We start from the raw sequence: 27,330 nt of genomic DNA, 5'->3' as shown, positions 1-27,330 counted from the left end.
CAAATAATGCTTCAATAAACATTGTGATGTGTTTATCTATCTTTGTGCATTTAAGCGATTTTGAAGAATGAATTCCTAAAAGCGGAATTTCAAGCATATGAAAATTGTACCTTTTCATTAGATGCTCTAGAGTGCCCTCTGTACAGATAAACATACAAAATCATACAAAGTTATATTTTTACTAACATTATGAGACTTCCAGTTTCCCTCCAGTCTCACTGAATCATTTTTGTACATCGGTTGAGCAAAGATGGTATTCCATTGCTGTTTTTTTGTTGTTTTTTTTAAAAAAACGCTTAGAATCTTATCTTTTGAAGTAAATCAAATAGTTCCCAAATTTTTATTTTTTCTTTAATTTCAAAATCCTTTCAAAATTACATAAAAAGTTGCAAAAATAATCAAAGAATAGCCATATACCTTTTACCCAGATACATCAGTCACCATTTTGCCACATCTGCTCTCTGTTTCTCTCCCTCCCCCCTACACACACACACACACACACACACACACATTTTTATGGGGGGGCTTGATAAATTCAACTGTTAGTTGCAAACATCTTGACTTTTTTTTTTTAAAGATTTTATTTATTTATTTGACAGAGAGAGACACAGCGAGACAAGGGAATACAGCAGAGGGAGTGGGAGAGGGAGAAGCTGACTTCCCTCGGAGCAAGGAGCCCCATGCGGGACTCAATCCCAGGACTCTGGGATCATGACCAGAGCAAAAGGCAGACGCTTAATGACGGAGCCACCCAGGTGCCCCACATCTTGACCTTTTATCCATAAATATTTAGGGTGCATGTTCTTTCCCCTTTTTAAAGATTTTATTTTTAGGGGCGCCTGGGTGGCTCAGTGGGTTAAGCTGCTGCCTTCGGCTCAGGTCATGATCTCGGGGTCCTGGGATCGAGTCCTGCATCGGGCTCTCTGCTCAGCAGGGAGCCTGCTTCCCTCTCTCTCTCTGCCTGCTTCTCTATTTGTGATCTCTCTCTGTCAAATAAATGAATAAAATCTTAAAAAAAAAAAAAGATTTTATTTTTAAGTAGTCTCTATACCCAGTATGGGGCTCATACTTCCAACCCTGAGATCAAGAGTTGCAGGCTCCACTGACTGAGCCAGCCAGTGCCCCAAAGACATTCTCTTAGATAGATTTACATTATAAAGTTTAGAATGTACCATTCTCCATACTCAAATTTTGCTAATTACCCCAATAATGTTCCCTATAACAGTCTCCCCCCACCACATCTGATCAAACAGGATTATAGACATCTTTAAAACAAAAACAAAAACAACCTGTTGCTGAGCCTTTCTTTGATCTTTCATGATATTTATATTTTGGAAGAGTACAGTAGGGTGGGTTTGTAGAAAGTTCCTAAATCTGAATTTGTCTGATCTCTCCTCCTGGTTGGATTCAGGGTATGAATTTTTGGTAGGAATACAAGGGAAGTAATGTTTCATCCTTCTCAGTTCATCACATCAGGAAGGACACAAAGTCAGTTTGTCCCATTAATGATGATTTAATTTTTTTTTTAAGGTAACCTCTACCCCCAGTGTGAGGCTTAAACTCACTACTGTGATTTTAAGAGTTTCCTGTTCTACTGTTTGAGCTAGCCAGAAACCCCTGATGATGTTAATTTTAATCTTTGCTTAGGGTAGTATCCACCAAGTTTTTTATTATGGTAAGTTACCACTTTTCTCGTGGTAATTAATACCTCATCCATGAGGAAATACTTTATGACTATATAAGTATCTTATTGCTCATCAGAATTTCACCCAATTATTTTAGCTTTCATTAATTCTTGCCTGAATCAATTAATATGATATTGGTTGTAAATATTATAAATGGTGCTGTTTCCCTTATTTCTTCTACCTTTTTAGAAGGCTTTCTATCAAACTTTTATTCTTAATTTTACCTTTTATGTATATAATGAACAAAATTGAGTTCACCAAACATCAGTTGCCTATTTTGTATGGGACACTGTGCTAAGAGATGTCATAAGGAATTCAAAGACACGACCATTAGGGTCCTACAGGAACATGTGATTGCTGGTAGAGACAGAGGCAAGGCAGATAATAAGAAATGCTTTACTGGAGAAACAATGCTAATGGAAGGTGCAGAAACCAAAAGAGGGTAATTCTTTTTTTTAGGATTTTAATTTTAAGTAATCTTAATGCAGGACTCAAACTCACAACTCCAAGATCAAGAGTCACATGTTCCACCGACTAAGTCAGCCAAGTGCCCCAAAAGAGGGTGATTCTTTTTTTTTTTTTTTAAATATTTTATTTATTTATTTGACAGACAGAGATCATGAGTAGGCAGAGAGGCAGGCGGAGAGAGAGGGGGAAGCAGGCTCTCAGCTGAGCAGAGAGCCCGATGCAGGGCTCGATCCCAGGACCCTGAGATCATGACCTGGCCGAAGACAGAGGCTTTAACCCACTGATCCACCCAGGTGCCCCAAGAGGGTGATTCTTACTGGAACATACAGAGTGACACTGGAAGAGAGGCAGGATTTTAGCCGGGCTTGAGATAATATGGCTTTTTGGTCAAAGAAAGATATTATAGTTGGAGGGAACAGCAGCAATATTTGGGAATGACAAATAAGCCCCATGGTTAGAACCTAAGTTTCCTGGGAGAAGAGGCAGGAGGGCATAGTGGGATTTGAGTGGGGAAAGATCCGTAGGAGTCCAGCTCAAAGTCCCACTCAGAAGAGTTTCGATTCCAATCTACTGACTGTGGAAGCAATGAAACATTTGAGGAGGAAGGGTTCCCCTTCAGATGATGCTGAGGGCAAGGATCGTGTCTAATTCATCTTCCTAGATCCAAGGCCTGTACTAGCACTCAGCACATGGAGTGTGTTTGATAATTTGCAGGCCCCAATGTGCAGGATGACAGAGAATAGGGACATGTGTGTGTGTGTGTGTGTGTGTTTAACATGTGGGTTGATAATCATGATCAGGAGGTGAGGAGGCAAAGGGGGCCCTTAATACAGAAATCAGCTCTCTGATGAATAGATTCTATAAAATATTATAGAAAATATTTTAAATATCAAGTTCCTAGGGTCATCTGGGGAGATAAGTAGATTTAGTTTCTGCCTTTGGCTCAGGTTGTGATACCAGGGTCCTGGGATGGAGCCCTGAGTTGGGCTCCCTGCTCAGTAGGGAGCCTACTTCTCCCTCTGCCTCTCCCCTGCTCATACTTTCTCTTTCAAATAAACAAATAAAGATCTTTAAAAAAAAAAAAAATCAAGTTCCTAGACCACCAACACCACACTTCTCCCAGCCAACACCGCCCTCCCCCAGCATTAATTTTCAATTCTCAGTAAGCAAGTTTGGAAATTACTTTTTTATTTTTAAAAAATTTTATTTATTTATTTGACAGAGACAGACACAGTGAAAGAGGGAAAAGAAGCAGGGGGAGTGGGAGAGGGAGAAGCAGGCTTCCTGCTGAGCAGGGAGCCCAATGTAGGCCTCCATCAGGGGCTCCATCCTGGGACTCTGAGCTCATGACCTGAGATGAAGGTAGACGCTTCACAACTGAGCCACTCAGTTGCCCCACTTTTTTATTTTTTAAGATTTATTTATTTATTTGAGAGAGAGAGAGAGCACGGGCAATCACAGGGAGAGAAAGAGAGAAAAGGAGAGAATCTCCCAAAGACTGTCCACTGAGCACAGAGCCTGACACCATGGGGCTTGATCCTGGGACCCTGACTGAGATTACAACCTGAGAGGAAAAGAAGAATCCAACACTAAACCAACTGAGCCACCCAGGCGCCCCTTAGGAATTACTTTTGAACAACTTTGGGTGCCAGGAAGATGAACAAGGCAGAAGTGGGTATAAACATCTCATTAGAAACTATTTCATTCTACATCTCCTATATGAATATTTTAGAATTTAAAAAAACAAATACAAACAGCTCTTTAAAGATGCCTATAGGGGCGCCTGGGTGGCTCAGCTGGTTAAGCTCTGCCTTTGGCTCAGGTCATGATCTCAGGGTCTTGGGATCGAGCCCCGCATTGGGCTCTCTGCTCAGAAGGGAGCCTGCTTCCCCCTCTCTCTCTGCCTGCCTCTCTGCCTCCTTCTGATCTCTCTGTCAAATAAATAAATAAAATCTTTAAAAAAATAAATAAAGATGCCTATAAATTCTATCTAGATTTAAGAGTCTGCATTTTGTGAAAACACAGTAAATAAGCTTTAATAGAGGAATACAAAGCAAGAAAATAAAATGAGATACCCAAAATAACTGAATAAAAATCACTGTAGAAGTCTTACTGACCACTTAGGAAATAAAACATATTTATATTTATGTATATTTATATTTCAAACATTCACCAGGTTGTCCTTTTCCAAGTTCAAACTTTGTAATCTCCCTTCAGCTTGTTGTTCAACAGTGAATCTTGGGAAAATCTAGAAGTTTGGTTAAGAAAGTTTACATGTCTTCGCAGCACAGGGTGATTGCAAGTTGTGGGTTTACTTGTTGCTTTCAAATGGAAAATCACTTCTTTTTAAAATTAAAAAAAATATTTTAAAGTTATCTCTACACCCAATGTGGCGCTTGAACTCACAACCCGAGATCAAGAGTCACGTGCTCTACTGACAGAGCCAGCCAGGAATCCCTCTGATGGAAAATCTTGGTCATTACCTGCAGTCCCAATGAACACTTAACTGTGTAAAGGCAACATTTACTTACATTTCTACTGAAAACATTTTTTCTGGGGCACCGGGTGGCTCAGTCAGTTAAGTGTCTTCCTTCGGCTCAGGTTGTGATCTCAGGGTCCTGATATGTAGTCCCACATCTGGCTCCCTGCTCAGCGGGGAGCCTGCTTCTCCCTCTGCCTCTGCTACATGTGTTCTCTCTCTTTCTGTCAAATAAAAAAATAAATCTAAAAAAAAGAAAATAAGCCATTTTATTCTGATTACGAATAGAACACGTGGAATTGTGGAAAATTTAGAAAATATTGAAAAACAATAAGAAACTACCAACGCTTGGACCGTCTCATTGTAGCTGCCAAAAACATGTTTTGTATTATCTTTTTGTCTTTATGAGTGTGTTTATAAAACCTCTTACCTTTTTTACTTGATGTATCATGTGACTAAATTTTTAAATAATATGGTTTCTGATGGCAGAACTACAGCCATTGTACAGATACATTGTTGCTCTCCTGTTGTTGGTCACTTGGGATATATCCAATTTTATGTTATTTGATTATATATATACATACATTTTCTTGAGGGGGAATTACATATCATGTTAAAGGTTCTTTCTATTTTACAAATCTTTTTATTTTGTATTTTTTAAAAATAATTTCTATGCCCAGTGCCGAGCTTGAACTCACGACCCTGAGATTAAGGGTCACATGGTCTATTGATTGAACTAGCCAGGAGTCCCAAGCTTATTTCATTTTTAGCCTTGGTCATACTTCTTGTCAGACTTTCATACTCAAAAGTTACATGTTTTCACAACCATCATCAGGGGATAGAAGTTAAGGAAGGAATAGGCAGTGTTGGTCTTAGCACTACTTTTACACATTTCATTTACAAATTAACCTCCCAAAGGGTCTTTCCTCCTGACCCCCCCATGCGGTCTCCTGGAGCATTCCCAGTGCCCCACACCCTAGGACCATTAGTGCTTTTGTCATCACATGAACAGCAATTGGTTCAAAACACCGCTCATTGTGATGATGATGAGGCCTCGTGATGTGACCTCCTTAGTGTTCTAAAAGATTGTTTGGTGTAACTGCTTCAGTTCAGGATTTTTCTCTGACCTTTCCTATCATGTTTAGAGTCAGAATTCAGATGCTGTACAGTTTAAGCTACAGTACGCCTGGCCTATAACTTGGTTCAAGGCATTTATATTTATGTCATTTTGTCTGCTTCTTATACTAACAAGGTGGAAAAAGCTATCCCAGTCCCCCCCACAAGGTAAAATTCTGGGTTTTTTGGTCGATTGCTAGAGTTTTAAAAATAGGTTAGATAAATTACAGTACATTTAGGAATTAAGTGCACATGGAGACCTTTAGGAGATATTTTATGAAGAACACATTTAAATCCAAACTTAATATAAAATTTAATTTCTTAACCGGGGTGGGAGATAGTACAAAAATAGAGTATTAATTTTTTTCTAAGGCAGCATTTTAATTTATACAAGAAAGAGGCATATTAGTCCTATTTAAATTACATATTTTTCCAACCAAAAGGGATGAAATCTTTTCTCATGTTTATTAACCTTTGTGTCAAAATGGTTTGAATTTTGGCTAATCTCAGTGGAAGCCTCTTATTGTGTTCTGTTCTCAATGACTTTTTTTTTTTTTTTTAATTTGAAGTGTGACTTAAAGCATTTGCCATTAATGAGAAAGTTAAACAATTTAAAATGTGAAATGTTTTAGAGGACAATAATTAGGTCCTTCATGTCTCTGTTGATACAAATTCTAACACTAGGTAGGCAATCAGTTAATACCAAGAAAGTCACTTTAAATGGAATAATGTTGTTACCCTAGAGAAGAGTGTACTCCCTTATAAAAAATTATTTTTACTCATTCTCTTGCTTTTTCTGTAGTCCGATATCACTCGGTAATTCGATTCTGACTTTACAGAGATGGAATATTCCATGAAAATTTTCCAAAGTGAATAAAATGTTGTCTAAACTGTCTTAATCTCAAGCTGTCCCTGACAGCTTGGCCGAACAACTGAATACAGATACTTCTTTTGCCGTGTCTTCCTGTGAACATTGCCCGAGTGATAGCTTCATATTTCTCTCATCTCATCATTCAGAAGCTATTTATCCATTTTTTTTTTTCCCCATGGCCGCCTTTAAGCCTCCTCCCTGCCCCCACCCCCCCCATCACTGAATGCCTGTTCAGCCCCCACACATTCAGGCGTATTTATTCCCGTAAAGATAGTGACACTTATGGTTTATTCTAAGACTAAATCTGTGTTGCCCAGTGACTAAGGGCTTAAGCATGCACACTGCTTCTGCGCTCACCCTCCTACCTAACTTGACTACTCAACTTTATTTCTTTCCCTCAGAATTCTCTGTTTTGGCATAGTTCAGTTAACATACCACTGCCAGGCCACTAATTGATTTCTGAAACCTGACATTTGTTTTTTGTTTTCTCCTATCTCCCCTAATGGTACCGCACTACTAAGCAGGAAGGAATGCAAAGAACTAGAAAGTTCAAAGTAATTGAGGATCTGTCCATTCACACTGTCTGGCATCATGCCAATGTAGAACCTGGAACATTTGAAAAATATTTATCAAGTTTTAACCCTTTTTGTTAAAGGTTGTTAAAGTCGGTGAATCAGGTTTGCAGCTGTAGCATGTGTGTTAACAGCAAGTAAGCTTGGTTGAACATGTTCTTTCTATGTTCAGAATCACATGGCAAATGTCTCAGAAAAGGATTACTTTCCAATTTCCGTACTATTGTACAGTGCTAAGCTAGTTATTTTCTGTGAGATTGCAGAGCCTGGGATTTCAGAGAAACTATTACTTAAAAGTGGCAGTCCTGTTTTATGAATCCTTATGTCAAAAATGAAATTTAAATAAATGCTACTTATATTTGAACAAAAACATTCAACAATTGAATTCAGCTTTTCTAACATATATGTATCGAGAGCCCAGCCATAGCTAAGTTCATATCTTTATTCATTAGAAAAAAATGGAAATGTGGAAAAAAAGAACTGAACTGGACAAGTATTTTATTAAAAACTTATCAAATAGTTGGGTTTTATGTTGTTTAGCTACTGGGAAAGCATTTGTAAATGAAAGCATGTTAAAAAATGGTGTGAAATATAGAAACATTTCCAGTAAAATAACTGAATTTTATTGTAGTGAAAACAGGTTGAAATAATAGGCCACTGATGCTCCGATAAAGACAAAAGAAAAGGTCTAGAGGAGTGTAGAGGCAAATTAAAATATAAATAGATACTAACTAAATTGTATTAAACCTAAGTTAAAAAGAATTTAGAACTTCCGTTAAGACTTATCTATATCACACTCAGGTTTGATCATGTTATCAGCATTATAACTGAAAATCTGTCAAAGTTCAATTTTTAAAAAATTAAATCCCAAGCCAATTCTATAATCTGTTTTTAAATTATTTAATTACATACTTGGGTTCAATCTTAGAGAAAATCAGGACAGCTTTTTTAAAGGTGAACGTGGATACCATGGGACTGTTTGCTTAGGAAAAAATTAGCAAAAAGACTTATTAAATACTACTTTGGTAACATGAAAGTAGTCGTCAACCACTCTCTGAAAGAAGTGATCACGGCTATAAAGATGAATCATTTATTAACAAAAAGGAAATGAAAAGGAGAAAAAAATTTACAGCATAATTTTGTTCTCTAGTTATAAATACCTCTAATATTTCATGTGTATATTATTTTTTTAATCTACACACTGAAATGAGAGCCACACTTTTAAAGATCCACCTCTTTGAAGTGAACAGTTTTTCTAAGAGCTCATTTTTTAAAGCTGTTTTACTGGGAAGTGATGAGTAGGCTGTTGCATATGTAAAATTGTCTAATAGTATAGTGTGCTGTCAACATATATACATATGTAGTAATATACCAGGTATTTTTATTGCAGTTTATTGTTCCGGCTTCTCAATTTGCCAGATAAAATCATATACAAGAACATTAAGGATTAGAGAAGTGTTTTCCTTAGGTGATTGCTGGCAAAACTTCACCTTCCCATTATAATGTAGTTAATGGATGGTAATATATTTGACTACTACTTTCCTACAAATTTAGATTCCCAGTTTTCAGAGCTACTGCGCGTCTAATGTTTGGCTTCTGCGATTGTCTTTTCGTAGGAAAAGGTGCCATAGTGTTAGGTAAATGTGCTACGTTTCTGTTTTGTAAATATTACACTCCATTTTTTTTGAATATACAGTGCTAGCAAAAATCAGTCGAAGATGTAATCTCTATGTAAATACATCTGAACTAGTCAGTCGTTCGTGCTTAAATTAGCTTCCATGCTTCGGCTACAGTCAAAAGTGTAAATATTAAAAACTTCAAAATTCATATGGCCCACCCCCCCCTCCATACACACATACGAGTTAGAATGTGTGTGGAAACTTCTAACCACTTAAATACTGTAGGGGAAAACAAGCTTTTATCAAGGACTTCAAAAAGAAATCTTACCATTAAACCTTTTATTCACGACATTCCGGATTTGCTTTGCTAAATGGACATGTTCACTGCTGAAGAGACACAGACTAGAGAGCTGGTTTTAAATGTATCACACCGCCCCTCGTTTTCCGCTACAGAAAAGTATATTTTGTATATTTAAAAATACACACTCGTGAAACAAGTCTCTAAAAACCTTGGCGCCCCCACCTAGCTGCCTTCTGGATTTCAGCTTTTGAGTTTCAGGTCCTTGCACAACACCTAAGACGTGCAAAACTCTTTTTCTCCCTAATCCTGGCAGAGAACAGTCCGCAGAGATCTCCCTCCACGTCTCCACCCTAATTCCCTCTCTTCCTAGATTCCACCCGCTTCTCTCCTTTCCTCCGCCCCCGGCTCCGTCAGCCCAATCTGTCAGAGAAGTTGTGTACAAACTGCGCGGCCGCCCTGCGCGCGAAAGCTCGTGGCCCGAGAGGGCGGGTTAGCCCGGCGAAGGCGGGGCATGGGTGAACTTCTCCCTTCTCATAGGCTGCCCACTCAGGCCCGGCCGGCCTCAGGGCTTCGGGATTCGCCGCAGCGCTGCCAGTTAGGTTGGTGGGCCACGCCCACCCGGAGTTGGGTAAAATTAGAGGCGGGCGTCAAGTGTCAGTAGTCGCGGGGCAGGTACGCGCGCTCGCAGCTCGCTCACGGAGACAGACGGTGGCGGGAGCGGGCTCCGGCGAGTGAGAGAGCGCGGTGGGGCGGGGCGGGAGAAAGTGGCCGCCCGGAGGACGTTGGCGTTTACGCGTGTCGGAGCGGAAGAGTTTTGCTTTTCGTGCGCGCCTTCGAAAACCGCGCCTGCTGTTGGCTGAGGGGGTCCAGCCGGAGCCTCCCCTTCTCCGCCCGCGGCCCCGCGCCGAGCTCGCCGGCCCGAAGCAGCGTGGGCGACGTGGAAGCGCGCCCGACCCGCGTCCCGCGCCCGGAGCCGCCCCCTGAGTGCCAATGGCCACGCGGGTGCTGACTATGAGCGCCCGCCTGGGACCCGTGCCCCAGCCGCCGGCCCCGCAGGACGAGCCCGTGTTCGCGCAGCTCAAGCCCGTGCTGGGTGCCGCGAACCCGGCCCGCGACGCGGCGCTCTTCCCCGGCGAGGAGCTGAAGCACCCGCACCACCACCCGCAGGCTCAGCCCGCGCCCCCGCAGGCGCCGCAGCCGGCGCCGCCGCCCGCCGCTGGCCCGCGGCTGCCCCCTGAGGAGCTGGTCCAGGTAGGAAGAGCCGCTCCCCTCCCTCCACCCCCCTCCCCGGGAGCTCGGGCGTGTCCCGCCGCTGCGACGCGCGGGCGACAGGGGCCGCTCCAGGCTGGGGCGTGCGTCGGGGCGCTCCGGGAGCCGGAGCTGGGTGGGCAGCCCCTCCCCGCCCTGCCCTGCCCAGAAGGGCCTGGGCACCCGCAGTCCGCCGGGAGAAAGTAGGGGGACCGGAAGAGCGGGGGGTCCCGGACGAATCTCGTCAGCCGCGTCCGGGAGAGGTTAGAGGCAAGTGGGTGCTAACACGCACCTTACTTCGTGCTTTCTTAGTTTGGGGGGATGGGACTTGGTACCTCACATCCAACCTTCCTTAAATTCCGTCTTTCACCTTACCCTCCGGCCCCCGCAGTGCGCTGCCCTGGGAGGTTCCCCCACGTCGTGTCAGGTTAAGGGGAAACGCAAATCGGGGTGCTGGCGAGAGGCGCCTCGGGGTGCTGGCTTCGTATCTCTCGGCTCAGCTTGCTTTAGACGCGATCTGGGGCTGCCTTTGGGAAACGAGAGTTAGGAAAGCTAAGGTGGTATCGGAGCGTTTGTTTTTCCTTAAAAAGAAAGACCAAAAAAGACCGGGGGTGTTGTTTTCTTCGTGTGCGCGTAAATTTCCTCCTGGAGCCGCGTTGAAAGCTGGCAGTTGGCTTTTACACTTGCCCGGCAGCCGAATTAGAGCAACCGCCTGTTTCTTTCGCCCACGCAGGGAGTCATATAGCCCAGAAAAAACTTCCCGGGACTTTTAGCCTGTCCCAAGGAAAGAAGAAAAAAAAAAAAATTGGAAACATACCCACATGCAAACAGCTGGAAGAGCTAAAATCAGAAACCACTAACCACCACGGGAGCGAAGTGCACGAAAGGGTTTAGTTCGGTTTATTTCGAGACGCTTCATTTAATAGCCCCTTGGTTTATGGCGTATTTGCTACTGAGCTGCTAGTCCGGGTGGTCCGCGAGTTTCGTCGTGCTGCAAAAGGGCAGTGGCATTTGTCAGAGATGTGACTCACATGACGAGAGCGTTAATCTTTATTTGTGAAATCGTGTTTATCTGGGAAACCGTGTCTGCATCCACCCCGAATGATAGAGGAGGTCCGATACGAAACGCTTTTGAAACTCCGTAGTAGCAAAAAAATGACTCTTCACCAGTTTCGATGCCACGGTTAATAGTTTCATGAGCCATTTAGTTGGAGTGGGTTTTTCTTTTAAAATTTACTCTTCAATCTTAAAAATTAAAATAGAAGTTCATGTTGTACTAGAATAGAAGAGAGCTGTAAAAAGACGGAGGGAGACTATTAGTTACAAGTTGGATTGTGTCCTAAAAAAAAAAAAAAATCGCCACTTGGAAAAGATTGGTTATTTCAGGTTTGTCACTTTTCTTTTCGGTTTGAGGCACAAGGATAAGGGATGACTGAGCTTTTTACAGAGTAAGGGGGAATGTAGCATTGGCCACTGAGGAGGACATGATAAATGTTTTGCTGATGACTGTGCTAAGGATACAGCAGCCTCTCCCCACCCACGGACTCCTTAGCACCACTCTACCAAGGGAGTGATTTTCCCCTAGGTAATTAAAGATCTGTTTTAGATAGGGATATGAATAGAACATTTCATTATCATATTAACCAATTACAGAATCTGCTGATTAAAATCAACATTTAGATCAAATGTTGAAAGTGAAGTTGCTTTGTTCTTTCAGTGGATACTGTGTTTTGCCCAAGACGGTTGTATTTAACTGTCCAGTGACCTATAAATGAGAAAAGGCACTGAAACAGCCAAGGAATATGTTTTATATCAGATGTTTCAACAATATCTGTCCAGACAAAAACAAAACAACTCTGTGATAATATTTTTAAGGTTGGTTTGCTTAGGTTTTTGTTTGTTTAAACACACCTATATTAATATAAATGTGGCATGAACAGAATTGAGGTGGTTTGGCAGTATTACAATACTGTGTTTAAGTTGCAAACTCAACTGTGGTGGGGCCAGGGAATCCTGCTTGTATGTGAGTTCTTAAACTTTATTTATTTAGATTTATTTTTATTATTATTATTAGAAAGGAATTTTTATTATTCGAACGGACTATGTATTATTGATTGGAAAAGAATATTTCTGTGTGCTGCTGCTTTTCCTTGATTTGTTTCTTTCACTTTTTGTCGGGGGCTGATTGTGGGAGCAGTTTACCAAATATACCTTATAGAGAGTTTCATAAGGCTTTTGGTAAACCAGGTTATTACACAGTTGACAAATATAATAAGTTTATAAGTGACACTTAGGAGTTTGCCCTAGTACTTTTTGTAGGTATTGTTGGGAATTTTCAGTAAGTTTGTCCTTACCCAGATAATGAGTTGGGTGGATTATGCATGTTTGTTTATCTCTTTTTTTTGTAGACAAGATGTGAAATGGAGAAGTATCTGACACCTCAGCTTCCTCCAGTTTCTATAATTCCAGAGCATAAAAAGTATAGACGAGACAGTGCCTCAGTCGTAGACCAGTTCTTCACTGACAGTGAAGGGTTACCTTACAGTATCAACATGAACGTCTTCCTCCCTGACATCACTCACCTGAGAACTGGCCTCTACAAATCCCAGAGACCGTGTGTAACACACATCAAGACAGAACCTGTTACCATTTTCAGCCACCAGAGTGAAACGACTGCCCCTCCTCCGGCCCCGACCCAGGCCCTCCCTGAGTTCACCAGTATATTCAGCTCCCACCAGACCGCAGCTCCAGAGGTGAACAATATTTTCATCAAACAAGAACTTCCTACACCAGATCTTCATCTTTCTGTCCCTCCCCAGCAGGGCCACCTCTACCAGCTACTGAATACACCGGATCTAGATATGCCCAGTTCTACAAACCAGACAGCAGTAATGGACACTCTCAATGTTTCTATGTCAGCCGCCATGACAGGCCTTAACACACACACCTCTGCTGTTCCGCAGACTGCAATGAAACAGTTCCAGGGCATGCCCCCTTGCACATACACAATGCCAAGTCAGTTTCTGCCACAGCAGGCCACTTACTTTCCCCCGTCACCACCAAGCTCAGAGCCGGGAAGTCCAGATAGACAAGCAGAGATGCTCCAGAATCTGACCCCACCTCCATCCTATGCTGCTACAATTGCTTCTAAACTGGCAATTCACAATCCAAATTTACCTGCCACCCTGCCAGTTAACTCGCAAAGCATCCAGCCTGTCAGATACAATAGGAGGAGTAACCCGGATTTGGAGAAACGACGCATCCACTACTGTGATTACCCTGGTACGTGATATAACCGGGTTGAAGCAGCAATACCTGTGTTGAGAGAGAGTGTGTGTGTGTGTGCGCGCGCGCATACCTTTTTTAATCTCAGATTTTAAATTTACGTAGGAAAGTAGTACTTGACAAGGAAAAAAACCACCTACTTTCGTATCTCAAGTCTTTTTGCTGTACCCTGAAATGTTTGTCTCTTGCTGGTTTTATGTATTTAAAAAAAAACAGAAAGCTAGAATATTCTGGAAAAAGGTTACTTTGGACTTCTTTATTTCTAATATTGAATAAAAATTAGAATTTTGTGTTATGCCAGAGTTACTTGTGTAACGTATAAATTGGAGTTCTTAATTCTAAATTAAAATAACCCAAAAAGAATTAGATAAGGTAGGGAAAATAAGGTGTGGTAATGAAGCGGGAGATTAAGTAGGCTGCTCTGTTGATGGTGTATTACAAGACTGTCTACAGAAAAGATTTAAGAATAGTTCTGATAGCATGTGAGCATATGCTCATTCTTGAATTGAGGATGGTGATGGCTTTATCTACAAGTTGCTGGCGTAAGCTAGTTTATGATTAATACAGGGTATAATTTATTGACTGTGGTACATGATAAAGCGTGATACACTAAATAAAAAAACAAATGTACAGAAAATTGCAGTCATCTTGGATAAAGGTTTAACGCTGTCAGCTCTAGAGCCATTAAAAGTTTTTAGATCACTGAAGTATATGTTAACTAGCATAAAGCACCTACTGTAATATAAACACGTATTTCCCATTTGTAGCTTACTTGCTTATCTGCGTTTTCTGCTAAAGTGGTACATAAAGTAAATCACTTGATACTTTTAATAAGGTCACAGGGGGCACCCTTTAAAACTGACGCTTCAAATATTGATTTCTTCTTTAAAGCCCGATTTTAAACACTGAATCATCAAATGTAAAGATTTCAAAAGATCTCTGAAATGACAAGCTGTTCTTCCTCTCCTTTATTTCAGGCTGCACAAAAGTTTATACAAAGTCTTCTCATTTAAAAGCTCACCTGAGGACTCATACTGGTATGTAATTTTCTTGTTAATTCTGTGAGTTGTGTAAATAGTGTAAGTGGTATTCATCCTTTTAAAAGCCAACACGTGTTTGATCTCTTCTTTCTTCTGTCAACCTTTATTTTTTAATGGCCGACCTTTTCAGCACTGGCTTGGCTCAAAATTCAGTTCAGCGAAAAAGTCTAGTTGAAGGCTGATGTTCCCTTACTAAGGCCTTGCCATGTCACCTCACGTAGAATGAATTGCCCAAAAACGTTAAACAACAATGTTTACTAATGGATTTTAATGGCACTGCTATTTCTGCCTTGAAGGAAAAAGAACGTAACTCATTTTCTTTCTTCCATAACAAATCAGTTGGCTTCTGAGGTACATTAAATGCTAAAACTTTTCCATTTAGCATGTAAAGCATAACTGCCTAATACATTATCTTTAATTTCACCTTTAACCTAAAATCTCTGTTTAGCATTTTTTCTGTGGTTGATGAAATGAAGGGCCGAAATTGTGGACTATTAAAATCAGGCAAAGATGGGGTCATGGTTTAAAAGTTAATTCTACACACTGTGCCAGCCCAGATTTGAGCTATTTAAGACTATCTTTATTCTAGTTTATATTTCGTCCTTGTTTAGAATGTGCTTTTATGTGGAGTCACTTTAATTTTACAAATACTTATTTTGTCAAATCTATACATTCACTTTGGAATGCTTTTTAATTATAAAACTATATTAGAAACCATTTTAGGACAAAACTACATGGCATGCTTTTAAAAAGCTTCCAAATACCCAAAATATTTTAAAATACATAGATGGTTACTATCTGTGATTTTCCTAAAAGGCTGTCCCTGAAGGAAAGAACTTATATGAAATGATAGTGTTTTTTTCCCTCGGTAAATTCAGCCTTACCTAAAGTTCAAAGAATAAGTTTGCTAATAAAAGCAATGACCTAGCAAAATGTTTTATTCCATCATTGCTATGGAAACCAAAGTATTCAACAGTTTCTTTGAATGGGTTGTTGGATTAGTGTGAGGACTTGAATCTCCCCAGGCTAGATGTTACTATGGAAATTGAGTTTTGATAAATGAAGTAGTGATCTCTAACTGCTGCATTAAAAAGTAAAAGCCTTTGAACAAAGGTCAGTGCTGAGATAGAACACTAGGAGGAATATGGCTGCAGACATTTTGTATGCATGTAAGGAAGTAATACTTGATATCTTAGTGATAAACACTCCTTATTAAAATCTAAGTAGTATTGGCATCAGGGTAGATTCCAGGACTTTCTGAGAAATTGCTTTTAAAGAAAAGATAGCTCAGGTATTTATCAGTGAAATGAATGGGTGGTTTTGGCCTGAAGTTTTTTAGCTATAAAGCAATTATATGAAAGGCATGATCCTACATAAGCAGCTCAAGTACAAATTATGTTTGTAGTTAAACAACCATTATAAGTATATAATAAACTCAGTCTAAAGTTTTCAAAATGCAAATGATGGCCAAGAAAACATTCCATGTAGAAATACTAAAATAGCTGTTAATAGAATAAACAGTTGTGTTAGGGAAGAAAACACTGAAAATGGGGTTTTATCTGAATTTTGACTAGTGGGAGTAGAAATAAGTTTGAAACATTTGAACGATTAATTTTTTTTCTTCTTTGAAAGCCCTTGAAATGGGAGTTACGAAGGAGGGAACATGTTTTTCATGAGGTTTAAAGTCTCCTAATAAAAAGAGTGCAATTGCATATCACACTGTAATCAACTGCTTATTGCAGGGATATAGTCAGCATATCTGAGTGGCCTTGAAACCCCTGTCAGGGGTTAGTGCTCTCAATACTTAATAGCTGGGATTCTGGAACTTGACCTGCTGGCAAAGAAATTTAATAGTGGGCTGTCTTAACAGTGATCGTACTAATAAAATCAAACTAAAACGAGGACTCAGGCCTAGTTTGGGTCCCATGCATCAACTTTCTCACCTGATCATACGTGTGGCCATCAACATCTAATGAATGAGACCATGTAATTCAGTTTAATAAAGTTTTGTTTGATACAGTCTCAAATGCCTTGTTGGGGGGAGGGTTTGTAGCTGACTTGTTCATCTGGCTAAACCCGTTCTTGGGTAATCATAGAGCATTGAGGTGGTTTTCTCCTCATTTCTAGTTTCTAGACACTGTCTTTTAAAATTACCTGTGCTTGCATCCTCCCTGTTTTTTTAATGAATGTATCTGAAGTGAGAATATCTTTGTTTTTCCCTCTTTCTCCCTTAAAGACCTAGGTATTTCTAAACAGCTTCACCTATTTAATAGCTGTTTAGTTTTGAATACAGGTTCCCCACTGTGCCCTCCATCCTGCTCCCACCCTGGACAGTTTATTAGGAGATTTAAAAGAAAAATCTATATGGGGATCTTGAATTTGATACACAAAATTGCTTTTTAAGGGATTGCCATTTTGCAGGCAGAATGTGAAAAGCCACCCTAGCATTTCCATGGAATATAATTGTAATTGCTTTAAAATGTCAAGTTACCTTATGTTTTAAAAATGATTTAAGCAATTAAAACAAACTACATCTGAATTCTATTTAATTGCTTATTCTGGAGTTTCAGACAGTAAGTGCTTCTTGACTTGCAAATTGAACATAAGGGAATGGTCTTTCCAAAACAAGACCTTTTTCTTGAAGATAACCAGTTTTCTTGAACCAGAAATTCCATGGCATCCTTCTAAGCATTTTTCTAAGTTTATACACTTGATTTCTCTCTTACTTATAAAGAATATACAGGTAGTACAAAGTTCTACGAATGGTCTCACAAAACACCTGGAATGTACTTTTCCTGTATTTTAAGAAATGGTTATATTTCACTTACATGTCCATATATTATAGGTCTGTAGAGGTACCCCTTGTATGGGTGTGTGGGTGTTTGTGTTAGTTGTAATGTGTGTATACACATACCATGCCTCTGGTTAGAAATAATTATGGCTGCTTCTGGACAGTAGTGTCAGCTGGTATACTGTACTTTAAAAGCATGTAACTGCAAATGTTCTGCTGAAATTTGTGTATGCCTTTTTGATGTATATAAGGGACTGTACTCACTGCCATCTAAAAATGCTCCTGAGCACCTTCTAAGGAAAAGATTTCAGTTAAGCATGTTGCTCTTACAAATCAGCTGAAGATTTAAAGTAATTCTAAGCACAGGCTTGAGGCCAAAAAAGGTTAAATATAATAGGGAAAGAAAGTTAAGGCTATAATATACAAAGAAAAATTTGCAAGAAACTGAAAATCTTTCTTAACTACTGTTACTAGTTTCTTGGTGTGGCTGAAATACAGTTTTTACTTTGAGTTTGGAAATTTCTTTGAAAATGGTGTTCATGGTTTAGTAAAAAGTATTTTCCAAAGAAAAAGTTCTGAAACTAGTGAACTCACTCAGTACAGGTGTTTAAAATCTTAGTGCTTTCAGTCACATGAGTGGATATGTACTTAATCCTAAAGAATACCTGAAAGTGGTTGGGAAATTAGGGTAAGGAAACATTTTTAGACATTGAGCAGTCTCAGCTACCTGGAACGGGGCAGAAAATGAGCAATTGTGTGTGCATGGAAGTCTTTGAGCCACACACACACTTGGCTCAAGTATCCCTTAGACCGAGACTGTTTGTACAGGCCCTTACAACTTGCCAAGGGCTGACAAGGAGAGGACAATTGGAAATAACCCCCCAAAAGAAAATGGAAACTACAGTAACATAGGAACACAAAATGGATTCAGGGAGGCACTATACTGTTAGTGCTGCATTTTACAGTGAGCTGTTCGGGATGCTTTGTTTAATTAAGAAAAAAATGCACAGTACCTTTTGGAAAGATTTTTAGGCCAAGTCTTAAATTTTAAGGGGGTACATTCCCATATCCTGTTTCACTTATGTAGAACACTTTATTTCCTAATGACACATTAATATTTTAGTATGCATACTTTAAAATGTACAATCTCTTCTTGAGATGATTTTAGTTTCAGTTTAGGTACTAAACTCCTTACATAAATTTCCTGTCTAGTTCTTTATTCCATACTTACTTACTATCTATTTAATGTCTATTAGGTATAGATTGGCGTCTAAAAATACTGACAAGAGTTGACAGGAATTTTCAATTCATGGTACTTGGCCACTAAAACCTTCAAAATGTTGAGAACATGAGTTACTCCTTTGTGGAATTGTGGAAGGAAGGAAAGTATTAAAACAATTTCACTTCCTTGAAAAATTATTTAGCATAAGTCTCTCCTCTCTAGATGAAGTAGGTAGTTAGATGGCCATAATGAAGATCATACAGTTTGGATCTAGAGTCAGTCCATTGGTGTTTTACTTGGTAACCTGTTTTACTGGTAGAGGTGGAAGAGTTGGGCAGGATGAAATTACTTAGGATCCAGTGGATTTTTTGAGTCTGTATTTGAAAATGTGCAGGTAAAAGTATCACATTTAGCTTATAATTTCAGATATTATTAAAATTCCTAAATTACTTTTATTTGCAGCTTTGAAATTTATTCTCTATTGACCATTTAAAGCTTACATAAGAAAAGTAGTGGCTTAAGAGACTTGCTACTTCAGACCCTTGGAAAAGGTATTTATGAGCATGAAAACTTAGAAACAATTTTTTTTAATGACTCACTGGGAAAATTAAACTTTGCTTCTAGGACTTGTTCTTTTCATCTGAAAAACATTTACGTAGGAAATTGATAAAACATTGTCTTGAGATGATAAGGCTTATCAAAGCTTAAGATGTATAATTTGATTAAGCAAAAATTTTGTGGAGAATCCAAAGAGAATCTCTCCCTTCCGTTTTGTTCTTTGAAACTAGTGGGAGAAAGGTAGTTCATAAGCAGATGAAATGGAATTGCTGAAGAAGGTCAGATAGAAATAAGCAGCTCTGAAGGTAGAGAGAATGTAATACACACTTTTTTTAATCTAATAATTTAATCATCCAAGATTTTTACTTTGACAGGTATTTTTAGTTCTATAGAATGTAGTGGCTGTTTACTTGATGACCTACATTTTTTTTTTCTGGTGGAAGGTTAGAAACAAAGTGATGTCCTACTTTAGTAAAAGTATCTCTCTAGCACTATTCCTATTCTATCAGCCTGTATTATTTATACTCAAGGACCTTTAAATCTGATAGGGGAAGTTAGCTGTTCTAGAAGTGCACATTTAGGTAACTTAGAATAAAACAGAATAATGTTTCTTTCTGACTACTTTATAAATACAGACCTTTTAAGAGTTGGGAGAAAACGTGTCAAGTCAAGGTAGCCACAGTAAATGCATTAGAGGAAAGGCTATCCTAGTACTCATTCAGTGCTAGAAAAGTTAAAATACAGAATTTGTTTGTTTTGGTTTAAAGGGGGAAGGTAAAATCTTTCATTAACTGTTTTTTGAAAAAGTCAGTTTAGGTTCTTAATAAAGTGAATCTGAGTGTCATCTTTTTGTCAGTAGACTCAAGAATTGATATTTCATTAACACAGTTAGCAAGGATTTTTCAGTGTTTTTGTGGGGAACCCTTAGGAGATGTGCAGAAACTTGGGGGCCTAGAGAGTCGCTCAGGGAGGAGACTGCAAATGTATCCTCTGACTGCAGTTTGGATTGGTCAGGTCACTTTTTTTAGCCCCAGAAGTCCCTTTGCTGTTTTAGACCAGCAGTAGGAGCTTCAGAACTCCTTCGTCTTCATCAATTCTAGTCCATTTCTGTAAAGGAGCACTTGTTTTATCCTTGCACAATTCTCTACATGATGGATAATAAATGGATTCCTTGCTAAATGGATTCTGAACATGTCCTAAAAGCACTAAACACACATTTAGTGAGATAATAGAACCAGGGAGTTGGTGGTGGTGGCGGGTGGGGGTAGACAGTCTGACAGTTGGGTAGATTGCACCAGGTGCTTTCCTGTCTCTTAATAATACCTTACCTTTTTTTTTTTTAAGATTTTATTTATTTATTTGACAGAGATCACAAGTAGGCAGAGAGGCAGGCAGAGAGAGAGAGGGAAGCAGGCTCCCCGCTGAGCAGAGAGCTGATGCGGGGCTCGATCCCAGGATCATGACTCGAGCTGAAGGCAGAGGTTTTAACCTACGGAGCCACCCAGGTGCCCCCCTTACCTTCTTTTCATGGATGAAAAAATCAGAATTCGTCAGGCTTGGGCCAAACATGGGATTGTTCCAAAGATGCATTACGAGAAGTGTGGCATTGCAGCTGGAGCAGAAGATAGTCTGTCCTCCAAAGCTAGTTAAGGAGGCAAAACACAGCTGTTTGAACCCTCTTAACAGCAGTATATGTGCAAGTGCAAACCAGTCATTCAGAACGAATGTAAGTGGTACTATAGGGGGATACAGAGAAATGGAATGATCTCTCCTGGCCTGTCAGAGGTTTTCTGGAAGTGTTAAGGTGAATCAGATTTCAAAGAACGGGTAAGCATATGAACTGACCACAAATTGGCAGGGAGAAAGAAGGAATTTCTTGTATTTCCTTTGAATTAATCAGTTTCCTGAAAAAGGGTGCATTATTGACAGGATACTGTTTATCTAGTAAATACTAGTTGCATTTTGCAAATACAGATAATACTAATCTTCTAAATGAACTCTTCTGTTATAAGTGTAGGAGATGTGCTTTTAATAATACGATGAGTTTTAATGAAAAGATTTTTTAAATGGAAAATTACTGGCATAGCTACATAAAAATACAAATTAATGAGCCCAAATTATACTACCTTATCTTCTTTCTAGTTACTATTGTTTCCCCAATAATTTCTTTAATCTTTTGATTGTTTTCCCATTTTTCACCTTTTCTTAGAATATATAGAGACTGTTTCAGACTCAATTCCCTAAGTGTCTAATGATGTCTAGTAATGTTTTAAATCTAACAATGTAAAAAGTATAATTATTAAATTACATAAAAACATTTTCCTTCTGAAATAAGAGCTGATTTAAGTACCAACTACTAAAATAATTTATTCCACTTCAACTGTTTGCATTATTTTGTTTTCTCAGAATGGGAAATGGATTTTAAGTTGAGGCCAGTGACTTAAGTCTTTTTTTTTTTTTTTAAGAGAGAATTAAGATTCCGTCTTAATTTTGTTTTTCAAGTCATTTAGTGCAGATTACACTTGTTTACTAAATACTGGTTTTTTAAATTCTGGTAGTCTCTGTTGGATACAATTGATTGAATTACCTACCTTTTAGTTATCAGGCAGTACAATTTCCTGGTAATAAACTTCTAAAAAGTTACCTAAAATAGCTATTCTGAGCAATATTTCCATGTATGATATTTTTCTTTTGTTAGAAGAATGTGTGTGGAACCGTTCTAGGAAAAGACCTTGGTGTAGGAGTCTATTGAATATGTTCAGCAGAGCAGAGAAACCTCCCATTCTGTTGTGGTAGGTTCAGAAGTCATTTTTTACCTGTTTATCAGAGGGAAAAAATGAGGATTTTTTTAGTCCATTGCTAAAGATTTCAGGTACATTGTAAACATGTTCTGTTAACCCCCTGAAATTCATTTGTAAAGGGAAACGATCATGAGGTGATATCTGAGGGATTGTCAGAACAGTTCTCTGGACCCCACTGGTCCTGAGAGGTGGGTCTTCACTGGAGGCTGTTCATGTATGCCCTGTGCTTCCCACCATCAGCCTGTTCTGAGTCCATTAATCTGTTCCATAACTGACCTTCCTCAAGTGGCTTTAGAATCTTTAAATAAATTTGAACAAAAAGTGTTCTTAAATTGTTCGTATAGAGTTAATGGAGTATTTGCTAATGGAGAGCTTAAGTAGGATGCTAAGGAAAAGTGGCAGGCCCAGATTCTTAATCTGGAGCTCATTGTTTCACTTCTAACTCATGAGTTGCTGTGAGGTTTAAGTGAAATAATGAGAAATACCTGGTTCTGCAGTCTGTACTCAATGAATGTTTGTGTCTGTTCCCTTCTTTCCCTGGTAGTGCTTTGCTTCCCATTTTTATGAAATATATTCATTGTTCTTCTCAGTACTGAAAGTGTGTATATTGAGCTTGAATAATTTCTAAAAAAGATAAGGGATTCCTAGCAAAAATACTTCTGGTTAATTTTGAAGTAGAAGAAAAGACTTTTTTTTGAGATTAAGTTGAAGCTTGTTTTCAATGCTGTTCAAACTTGTCACTTTTTTTCTTTTTGCCTTTGGAAAGTTTCACATTAACAGCATGAGAACTTAAAAATACAGTTGATGTTGAAAGAGCTTAACTAAATATTTTAAATTGGTGGTATTGGAAAGAGATTCTGTAAAAATCCAATTAAACTTTTGAAAGCTCTATCCTGTTGAAATAACTTAAAGGAAGTCAGTTTGGTTTCCCAGAAGTACTGTGCATAGTGTTTCTGGCTGAGGAAGAAAGGCCCGAACTACTATTTGGCCAGAAATTGGGTACCAGCTTCCTCTATGATGTTTTACTTGAGCCATGTTGACACTTGAATAAATCCCATAGAAACTGCCCCAAGTGGGGAATAGTTGTCCTTGCTTTTATAGTAAAGACTTGGCCCTGTAACTAATGTCCCCACACACTGGTAGTATTCTTGGCTGAATAATCTATAGATGTGCATAAATTGAGAGCAAAACCCCAAATGTTTTAGGAACTTTAATGGCTACCGTTTTTCAACCAATCAGTAAAGTAAACTTTAAAAAATATTGGTGCAGTTTATTGCTTCATAGCCAATAAAAATAGTGAACAAAAAGAGTCTAGTGTCCCTTGTTTCTTAAATAAACTCTGAAAATTCAGTTCTCTTGCTATTTAATTATTAAATGCAAAAAACTAGAATGATTTCTTTTAAAATTGGAGCACTTTTTGAATTTTTTTCCTTGCCTCAGACATCAGAAGTAACTTTCTCTTTCCATTAATTGACAGTGAAGTATTTAACCAACATGTTTGTTTCTGCGATTTACTTTTCACAAGGAACAAAAACAAATGCTTGTGCAAAAGTAACTTTTTTCGCTTTGATTTACAAGAGTGTGTGCTAGTATTAAATAATATGAACACAAATTGAGAGAGAAGAGTTTACTGCAGTTACTTAAAACGTTTGAGTGTGTTTTATAGAATTTATACTGGAAAAAAAAAACTTCAGGAATTGAGACAATATATTTTAAAAGAAAATTTTTTAAAAATGACAGATTTCTGTATTGGTTCAGAGCCAGAGGAGAGGAGAGGAGAGAGGAAATATTTTTGGGGATGCATACCGTAGAAGTTGAAAGAAAAATCTAGGAGATAACAGGTATAAATTTCGAAGGGCTATTCTGCCCCTTTGTCCTTATGGGATTTTAAGAGTCAGAGTAGTTACCAGGACAGCAAAAATAAATTAACTACAAGCTGTAGAAATCTCAGTTGTTGTGTACAGTGTCTTGTAAAATGTGGACTCAGTTGAGTAATCTTAAAACTTCCTGAACATGATACTGCTAAATCAGACAGAAAGGTTGTTGGGTTTCATTGTGGTACTAAGTAGAGTGTTCAAAGTGACTTGGAGGCTCTTCTCTTTCACAAGAAACCACGTTTTAAGGAATTCAGGAGTGTGACTATTTACAGTTTTAAAAGGTATCCAAATAAAACTGGGCAGTAAGCCAACAGTAGTACTTTATTTAATAAGAAAATTTATCTCAAAACTTTCAAATTCATAGAAAAATCTAACATAAGGGAGCTTAAATAATAGCAGTAAAACTTCCTTAGGTTTTGGGATTTATTTAGGGGAATACCTGATCTCAGTTTAAATAGGGTTAATTAATTCTTACACTGGGAGTTAAGACTGCATTATCAATATTAAGTGGATTTGAAAGATTAGCAACTAGCAGACTTCAGACAACATTAAGAATATTACAAATTGTGGTGGGATTGTGGCCTAAATGTCAGTTTGGTTACCAGAGTTAGAAAGTGCTGTGAAAGAATAAGGAGATTGATTGATTAGAGACTTTTAAAACAGGTATAATGCTTGTTAAACTCCATGAGAACAGGCATTTTTGTTCTGTTGACCACTGTGTCCCACGTACTCCAGACAGTGCCTGGCAGGTAATAGACACAGGGCAGATAAATGTCTGTATCCGCAAATGTTAGAAGTATTACAGTTCCATGATTCTTCACCAAAGTGAGGTTATTGGTATCAGACTTTCTGATCTGGTTGAGGAATTTATTAAATACAAGATGCATAAAGCTTCAAGACTAATTAAACTTTAATATGTTCTAGCTTTATTTTGGTTTTATCTGACTGAACAATGGGAAGGTGTGAATGTATGTTTGCTGTAGTGAATTTCGAAGAGTGAGTGCCCCTTCATCCATTTTGGAGGCCCTGTGTTCAGACAGCTAACTTGTTCATATGAAGGTTCATCTAGCTAATCCAGAAATTGGACCCCATTTGAAAAGGATTGCATTTGTGTGGTACATTGAGTTTGTGGTATTGGTGATTTGAGCAGCCTCGGAATGTTTTCCTCCCTTGGCTGGCAGAGCCATTAGTCCTGTGCTTCTATAACTTGGGTTTGTTGGTGTAGAAGTTGAGTTCCCACAGCGGTGATAAAGCCCCCTGAGGGCATCTAGTCATTTCATGGATTTATATGTTTGGAAACAGTACATAACAAATAAGTACCCATTCGTCTTGCACATTAGAAATCACAATTTTTCTGCTTGTGAGAAGCCCGGATACATCTATCTTTCTATAAATGTATCTACAGTATTAGGTTGAATACTACCTAGGAAAGAGTGGCTCTCTTCACTAGGTTCTTGAGGAAGTCTAGATCCTCATGGAATTTATGAACCTTCCTTCTCTTGGACCATGATTTTTTTTTTAAGACTTGTCCTTCTCAGGCAGTGTCTGCAACGTTTATCTTGCAAGCAGGCCCCCCTCACCACCTCTTGGTTGTTGTCACAGGTGAGAAGCCGTACAAGTGCACCTGGGAGGGCTGTGACTGGAGGTTCGCGCGCTCTGACGAGCTGACCCGCCACTACCGGAAGCACACCGGGGCCAAGCCATTCCAGTGCGGGGTGTGCAACCGCAGCTTCTCCCGCTCCGACCACCTGGCCCTGCACATGAAGAGGCACCAGAACTGAGAGCCCCGCTGTGGCCTGCCGTGCCTATGCAATTCACACTGACGTTCTGCAGTTCCTTTGGCAAAGTTTTAAACTACAAACTTAACGTATATATATAAAAAAAAAAGAAAAAGAAAACAAAAAAACTGGAAATGTATATTTTGTATATTTGAGAACACAGGGAATACCTTGTATGAATACCAAAGTGTTTGGTCCTTTTGAGAATCTGGAATGCTTGCTGTAGTGTATATGGCTTTACTCAAGCAGATTTCATCTCCTGACAGGCAGCCACATCTCAGTTGTGGGTAGGGGGGTGGGGGTGCAGGGTGTGTTTGCAGTGTTTCTACCTAAGCACCATCATTTAATGTGACAGTGTTTAGTAAACAAGTCAGTTGGCAGGCACAGGAAGAAGGTTGGATTGTATGTCAAGATTTTACTTGACATCAAGTAGTTTATTTTTTTTCCAATATTAGATAATTCCTTAGAGGTGCGCATTGTACCTGGCAATTCAGAAATAGCCATTGAACAAATGTGTTTTTCTGTTTGTTTTTATATGAGTTGCCTATATTTGCTATTCAAAATTTTGTAAATATGCAAATCAGCTTTATAGGTTTATTACAAATTTTCTAGGATTCTTTTGGGGGAAAATCATAATTCTGTTTGAAAAAAAAACATGAATACATTTACAGTTAGGATTTGTGGTAAAATACCTCTTCACACCTCACCAAATTCATTTCTTTAGGAGGAAGAAATCATTCAAATGAACTTAAAAAGCAGATTCCATGCACTGATGAAAATAGGATTACTTTAAATATGAAAGTTGTTTTATATGAATTGTGAACTCCAGAGCTTAAAAGATAAAATACGTAAAAGTGAAAACCTCTAACAATAAGCTAAGCAGTATCGTTTTAAAAAAGGAGGACTTGCAGCTCTCACGTGGCAATGTTGAATTCATGATGCAGTTTTCACATACTGGAATGTTCGCTTATGCAGTACTGTTGGTTAAACGACAATTTATATGGATTTTGCATGTAATATACAGTGAGACACAGTAATTTTACCTAAATTACAGTGCAGTTTAGTTATAATCATTGTTAATACTGACTCAGTGTCTGCCTTTAATTATTAAATGACATGTTGAAAGCGTAAGGAAGCAAGTGCTACATATATGCAATATAATAGTAATGTGATGCTGATGCTGTTAACCAAAGGGCAGAATAAATAAGCAAAATGCCAAAAGGGGTCTTAATTGAAAATGGAAACTTAATTTTGTTTTTAAAATATTGTTTATCTTTATTTATTTTGTGGTAATATAGTAAGTTTTTTTTAGAAAATTTTCATAACTTGATAAATTATAGTTTTGTTCGTTAGAAAAGTTGCTCTTAAAACGTGTAAATAGATGACAAACGGTGTAAATATTTTGTAAGGCTTCAAAATGTTTATACGTGGAACATGCCTACATACAAAGCATAAATTGGTTGCTGTTTTGCTTCTTTTCCCCTCTTATTTTTGTATTGTGGTCATTTCCTATGCAAATAATGGAGCAAACAGCTGTATAGTTGTAGAATTTTTTGAGAGAATGAGATGTTTATATATTAACGACAATTTTTTTTGGAAAATAAAAAGTGCCTAAAAGA

The 27,330-nt window shown here is 38.7% G+C and overlaps 1 protein-coding gene across 4 annotated transcripts; it reads left to right on the top strand.

The window, feature by feature from the left end:
• The first annotated feature begins 5,786 nt into the window (after positions 1-5,786).
• On the top strand, positions 5,787-27,330 carry KLF5 (Kruppel like factor 5). Of its 4 annotated transcripts, none has more exons than XM_004775061.3 (4): positions 5,787-5,916; positions 12,768-13,641; positions 14,622-14,681; positions 25,536-27,330. In XM_004775061.3, the coding sequence occupies exons 2-4, from the start codon at positions 12,780-12,782 to the stop codon at positions 25,712-25,714; spliced, it is 1,101 nt and encodes a 366-aa protein (XP_004775118.1). In that variant the 5' UTR covers positions 5,787-5,916; positions 12,768-12,779; the 3' UTR covers positions 25,715-27,330. The 4 variants fall into 4 exon arrangements, with proteins under 4 accessions (XP_004775118.1, XP_004775117.1, XP_004775120.1 ...); XM_004775060.3 differs by lacking the exon at positions 5,787-5,916 and adding an exon at positions 9,758-10,362; XM_004775063.3 differs by lacking the exon at positions 5,787-5,916 and adding an exon at positions 10,414-10,622.

Source organism: Mustela putorius, unplaced genomic scaffold (assembly GCF_011764305.1).
Source record: "Mustela putorius furo isolate JIRA1106 unplaced genomic scaffold, ASM1176430v1.1 tig00000480_pilon_pilon_pilon, whole genome shotgun sequence".
Classification (NCBI taxonomy): domain Eukaryota; kingdom Metazoa; phylum Chordata; class Mammalia; order Carnivora; family Mustelidae; genus Mustela; species Mustela putorius.
The sequence above is the reverse complement of the archived record's forward strand: the minus strand, read 5'-3'. Positions and strand labels throughout refer to the sequence as shown.

Excerpts from the sequence above, each read along its gene's own strand:
- KLF5 (XM_004775060.3), top strand. The coding sequence starts at position 10,102 with ATGGCCACGCGGGTGCTGACTATGAGCGCCCGCCTGGGACCCGTGCCC. Across the intron at positions 13,642-14,621 it reads CCACTACTGTGATTACCCTG|GCTGCACAAAAGTTTATACA; the intron begins GTACGTGATATA and ends CCTTTATTTCAG. Across the intron at positions 14,682-25,535 it reads TCACCTGAGGACTCATACTG|GTGAGAAGCCGTACAAGTGC; the intron begins GTATGTAATTTT and ends TTGTTGTCACAG.